This window comes from Coenobita brevimanus, chromosome 72, assembly GCF_032717465.1.
Source record: "Coenobita brevimanus isolate Jiangsu-jjx chromosome 72, ASM3271746v2, whole genome shotgun sequence".
In the NCBI taxonomy this organism is placed as follows: domain Eukaryota; kingdom Metazoa; phylum Arthropoda; class Malacostraca; order Decapoda; family Coenobitidae; genus Coenobita; species Coenobita brevimanus.
In genome coordinates, this window is record NC_137025.1 from 40,413,878 (window position 1) to 40,420,034 (window position 6,157).

At 41.0% G+C, this 6,157-nt stretch overlaps 1 protein-coding gene across 1 annotated transcript in view; it reads right to left on the bottom strand.

Annotated features, from left to right (window-relative positions):
* LOC145407110 (glutamate receptor ionotropic, delta-1-like) overlaps positions 1–5,845 on the bottom strand; it is a 58,052-nt gene extending 52,207 nt beyond the window's left edge. The window contains exons 1-3 of the mRNA XM_080278129.1: positions 5,708–5,845; positions 5,427–5,480; positions 1,484–1,524 (exon numbers count right to left, since the gene is read on the bottom strand). Coding sequence (XP_080134255.1) covers positions 1,484–1,524; positions 5,427–5,480; positions 5,708–5,845 — 233 coding nt within the window. The remainder of the gene's footprint in view (positions 1–1,483; positions 1,525–5,426; positions 5,481–5,707) is intronic.
* Positions 5,846–6,157: the final 312 nt, after the last annotated feature.

The following is a 6,157-nucleotide window of genomic DNA, read 5'->3' on the forward strand; positions in this document are numbered from 1 at the left end:
TTATACTCGCATTGCTCTCACTCTCTACATTCAACAAATCCTCAAAGTGCTCCTTCCATCTCCTCAATTTCTCTCTCTTCTCCACCAACAATCTATTATTCCTATCTTTCACTCCCCTACTATTTCCCCTTTCACACTGCCTTACTTTCTTTACCTCCTTCCAAAACAATTTCTTACTCTCCCTCCATTTCACACTCAGATTCCTCCCAAACTCTTCATCCACTTTCTTCTTGCTCTCCTTCACCAGTCTCTTAACCTCCCTTCTTCTCACATATACCTCTCTCTTCTCTCTCTCATCTTCTCCCCTACCTCTACTCGCTAACCATTCACTATATGCCTTCTTCTTTTGTTCCACAGCTCGTTTCACCTCATCATTCCACCATGCTGTCCCTTGCACACCCTTGCATCTTCTCCTCACTCCACAAACCGCCTCACACGCTGCGCCTATCTCTTCCGTGAATATCTTACATACGTCTTCCACCTCTTCCATCTGCTCTAGCTCATACCTTCCCAATCTTTCTTCCACTATGCTCTTATACTCTGTCATTTTCTCATTATCTTGCAATTTCTCCACTCTTCTCACAGGAGCTGCTTCCTCCTGTCTTCCCCTTCGTTTCCTCAACCACTTTCTTTGCAGCTCTACCTTGGCCATCACTACATGACAGTACTGTGATACCAATTCTAACGTATGGAAGTGAAACTTGGACGTTGCTGGAAGGACACAAGTCAAGAGTGAGAGCAGTGGAAATGAGTTATTTAAGAGGAGCCTGTGGAGTCACATGGAGAGACAGGCTGACAAATGAGGATATAAATGAGCATTGTGGTGTGGATGTGGATGTGATAGGAAGTGTTAGGAGGAATACACTGAGGTGGTTTGGCCATGTGGAGAGGATGGAGGGTGAAAGACTGACGAAGAGAGTGTATGTGACTGAGGCGGAGGGGGGAAGAGGGAAGGGGAGGCCGAGGATGAGATGGAGGGATGGGGTGGAGAGGTATATGAGAGAGGGGGGTGTGAGTTGGGAGCGGGGCAGTGAAATGGCGGGGAACAGGGCGACGTGGAGGCGATTTGTTTGTGGCCACCCCGAACTGGACTGAGGCGTCTGGCAATAGATAGATAGATTACTACTACTACTACTACTGCTGCTGCTGCTGCTACTGCTGCTGCTGCTACTACTACTACTACTTTTTTTTTCTTTTTTTTTTTTTAATCACCTCCATCCATTGGTGAATTACACTGTGAAGATCAAAACCAACGTTGCTAATACAGTTCACCATTTGGAGTTGTAATGTGAAGGTTAACACTAACCCTCATATTACAATCCGTTGGCCCCAAGCACGCCAACGGCTGTGGTTACCAATCATCTACTATTACTATTATTACTTTATTTTATATTTATTGATATTACAGTGTAAATAAAGACATTAAACTATTGGAGTCGCTGGTCTATGCGACTCTCAACCACTGTAGCTTCATAATCCATACCCGCCAGGGAGACAGGCCTGGGGGCTGATGATCTTGTGTCCCTGAGACATAGCAGAGCAGACCTCACTAGGGAGATTGAGAGTCAACATCTCATCCAGGCCATAACAGAACTCTACGGTTGACGTTTCTTCTCAGAAAGAACCTCTGCCTGTCTCGAGTAAGATCTCACCGCCTCTGGACTCATCCCACCTGATGTCGTGAACACAAAGGGAATGAATCGACATTGTCCACATGTTGGATCCTTTCTTGATAATTTTTATTTTTTTCTTGTTCATTCCTTTTGTGTGCAGCTTCGAGAGACAGTTCGCGATGACATGCTGCCATGGGATCGAATATCCTGATGTTGAAGAAAGCCCTCTGCCCACGTGTCCAGAAACCTTGAGCACTGACATCCACTCTTGCATCATCTGATGTGTTTGCTGTTCTGTGGGTGAAGTGCTCGCCATCCAGGGGTAGCAGAGCTGGCTCAATCGTGACATCATGGCATATTTCCTGCAGCATTTTGGCAGTGAGGTCGCGTACTTCATCGTGTCGGATGCAAACAAAGCCTCCCTTCTTGCATACCATTGCATGGTTTGCATCAAAAGCAGTGCCACAGGCACAGTGTTGAGGTAGGTTCTCTATTCGCCACCCATATCTCAAGGCTATGGCGTCAATAAATTCTTGTTTGTTGAAGTGGAAGCCTTTTGCCTTGTGAGGCAGGGTTGTCAGCCAGCTTGAGGCCCCAACTTCCTGTGCAATTTCAACTCTTCTACACTGGTCTGGTGTTAGATGTTCGATTATGTGCTGCAGCTGGTCTTTTTGTCTTGCTTCACGCTCCTTGCTTATCTGTGTCTTTATGTCTTTCTGCCTTTGGTGGTCGATTTCACTAGTCTCAACCTGGGCGCAGATCTTCTGTGACAAGGATTCGGTGAGCCTGAGTGAATTTCTGTGTTCGTAGCTTGCCACGGCTACTGGATTTATAATGCCAAGGCCTCCCATCCTGGGTGGTAGTGCTAGAAGGTCCCTCTCTTCTTGTGTGGGGATGTGGCCATTGGTTAGAGATGGGAAGAATGAATCCCTGATTGCATCCTCCAATGGTTTGAGCAGCAACTCGATGTCTGGTATGGTCCTCATCACGAAGGTCCACTTGTGCTTTACACCATATGAAAATGCACTGTATGCTGCATAGGGTTCTGTTTTTGCATGGCTGGATAGTGTATGAATTTCTTCTACCCATGTCTCTACCTTATCACTCACACACTCTACTACTACTACTACTACTATTACTACTACTACCCCTACTAATGCTACTACCACCACACCACCACCACCAACACCACTACTACTACTACTACTACTGTTGCTACTACTACTACCTACAACCGCTATTACTACTACTACTTATACTGTACTACTACTATTTCTACTGCTTCTAGTACTACTACTATTGCTGTTACTAAAATCTGTTATCTTCATTTTCTATCACTATCATCAGTACCATCATCGTGAATATGTTTACAGTCATTTGCATCTTATCTCTTTTTCCCATTATTCTGAACTGGATGTACAAAGTGGAGAAAGAAGAGAGTAAAATACAAAAATGAAGCGAAACTATGACTCGAGTACCATGTGATAAACCATACATCCAATTACGCTTCATTCAAGCCTTCAGTATTCTTGCTCACGCCCATAGATTAAGTCATCCATGTATACGTGCTTGACTAAATCATTCACGTTGTTTGGTAATTTTTTTTTTCTTTTTTTTTTTTTTAGTCGACTTCCAAGGAAAAAGGAGGTTCGACGCTTATTATGCACAACTGAATACATGCTTCATCTTTTCAGTCTTTTTTAAAATACTATTTTGACTCTAACGTGGAAAAGATCTTCGTCCTATTGTAGCTAATTTTACTTTGCTTAGTACCAGAAAAAGACAATACTGCATCTCTACATCCTTTTCATAGCACTTCGTCGTGGATAACAACATATAATGTTATTCTATTGTTACAATTCAACATTCTAGTTGGAGAGATGGCAATTTTAAGCTAAGTCAGAGTAAAAACGGCAAGCATACAGTTCACAAAGCATGGCCATTGATGTAGCAATAAATAAATAAATAGATAAACAAGTAAATAAAGATGTAATACTGAGGCAAACAGAGAGAGAGAGAGAGAGAGAGTCTGATGGGAGTCAGTAAGAGGAGGAGAGATAATGAGAAGAAAAGCCCTTGACTCGAACCTGTTGAGAATAGTTGTATGTGGGGATCCCCTTCGCTCCACACATGTGAGCTGTACTCTACACACGGACGAATAAAACCCATGTATAAAGTCAACAGCTGTGCAGTGATAAACAGGGGTAGGCGGTGGCTGAATCGGTAGAGAGGCGGCCTGCAATCCTAATGGACCCAGGATCGAATCCAGGCTGGGGCAGGGAACAGTTAACGGATTTGAATTTCCTAAAAGCAGACTTTTCTGATCTACCAGATGACCCGCCGACATGTCGTAAGAATACCTCCGCTAATACCAATGCACCAGTCCTGTATGAGACAGCCCTAGCATGTATTCAATATGGACGGTGGGTGTTAGTGCCGAAGTGGTGACATGTGGAAGGTGTAGGAGGACTACTAGGCCTTGGGATAGGTCTCTGCCCCGAGAAATAGGCCCTGAAGCCTTTGCCCAGAGTCAAAAAAAAAAAAAAAAAAAAAAAAAAAAGAGGAATGGAATCGGCTTAGCACACCTAATCTCTTGGAAGCAGATTTTGCAAGAGAGGAAATAAAATTATGATCTTTCCCTTATAAATCCTGAAAGTGGTGGTCACATTTTCTCTGCTACTCCATAAAACAACTGTTGAATATAATCCAGTAAGACTCATAAGGCTGAAAAGCAAAAATCGCTAGAAACGTGATCAAACAGAAACCTCAAAGTCTAAATGTGGGACATTTTAAGAGACATCATCTTTAAGCACATCTACTCTTAGTGGGCTATTTCATAGATAACGGGATTTTTTTTTTCTAATCGCTAGCAACAACTTTTCCCGAAGAATAAAAAGCAAGCTGTATATTAATATCATACACAGTAATGAAATTGGAGATTTTTCAGAACTGTTACATTTTGTGCCAGCAAAAGTGGTGCAGGCACTTAGAAATGAAGTTATGTTTACATTTTCCCCACCGTTTTGTATGGTCACTATGTGCTTGGGTGAAAAGAAAAATCATGCCATCAGCAATGGAACCTAAAGAAATCATATGATGCAAATAATGTGGGAGACAGAGAGATTCAAAGTGAAATAACTGCAAACGAAATAGCATTATCCCCATTCCACAGCTTGAACGAGGACTGGGCAAGGCGCGCTGTTTTTCCAGAAGGAAGAGGAGAAGAAGTAGGAGGATCTAAAAAAAAAAAAAAAAAAATGCCTTTGCAACCTGGAGCACTACAGAAAAACTTTATGGTTATCTATGGTATTAATCAGTTTTCCCAGTTGAGTTTCATAGTCTCCTGCAGTGGAGTGGTCTGCTCAGTTTTTCTGTGGTCTTTTTAAACATTTTTTTTTTTTTTTTTGACATACGTTATATCATGCTAATGGTAAATTTTCTTTTTAAGTTACACGTTTATACTCTACAACGTTTTCAAAGAGAAAAAAGGAATTCAGATGTTTATACTGTAAGTAGTTACCTCAATGAAATTTAGAAGATAATTAGTTAACTGTGTTCTGGAGCATCAGCAACTGCAAACGATATCACTTGATGTAGCCTACCAGTTATAGTTTTGTACTGTATGTAACCTGCCAATTATATTATGAAATGAATATCGATAGAGAGGAGAATCGATGGATTGACAATATACAGAAATGAGACAATAGGCTACAATCAGTAGGCTAACTGAATTATAGCCTGGTAAAGATATACAGTACATGGCCCATTTCATATGGTAATATAAAAAAAAAAAACACACACACACACACATACACAACTGCACAGTGTTTTAACAGAATCTTCATCCTCTTCTTGTGCCACATGACTCTGAAATATAAAAACCAAGAATCTCATTATCATCATCATTTGAAGGCACCATATATGACAGTATGTGTTGGCTTTTTACTTTGCTGAATAAAAGTATGAGCTATTTTCAGATATGCCTCATCATCACTATAAATCTTCATTCTATATAAGAATACAAGACACATACAAAGATGGAAAGACTGACCAGTGAAATGTGTGCACATCAATTTCTAACATAAAACACTTACTTGAGGTTTTCGGCACTTCTCTATTCCATCTTTGTCCCTCACGCTCTCATCCTCTGGTTTCCGTTTTTGGCCTCGTGACTTATATGTCCCTCCAAATTTTTTCTTAAGCTCAAGAAATGAGTTTGAAGTTAGAGGCATCCTCAGTAGCTTCATTTTATTCCTTAGAGACAGTCTCCAGCATCTCTGAAATTGGAAATAAATGGTTAGATGCTTCTTTAAAAAAAAAAAAAAAATGCATTCCACAACCTGTAAGATGTTTTCTCCCTCAAAAAGCTTAACATACATTACAAATTAAAAACAAGCTTTCTTAACAACAGTATTATTGCCAATAATGTGCACACACACACACACACACACACACACACACACACACATATATATATATATATATATATATATAGTGCTGTTGTGACTAGGACACTCGGCTCACGAGATATCCTGTACTCAAAT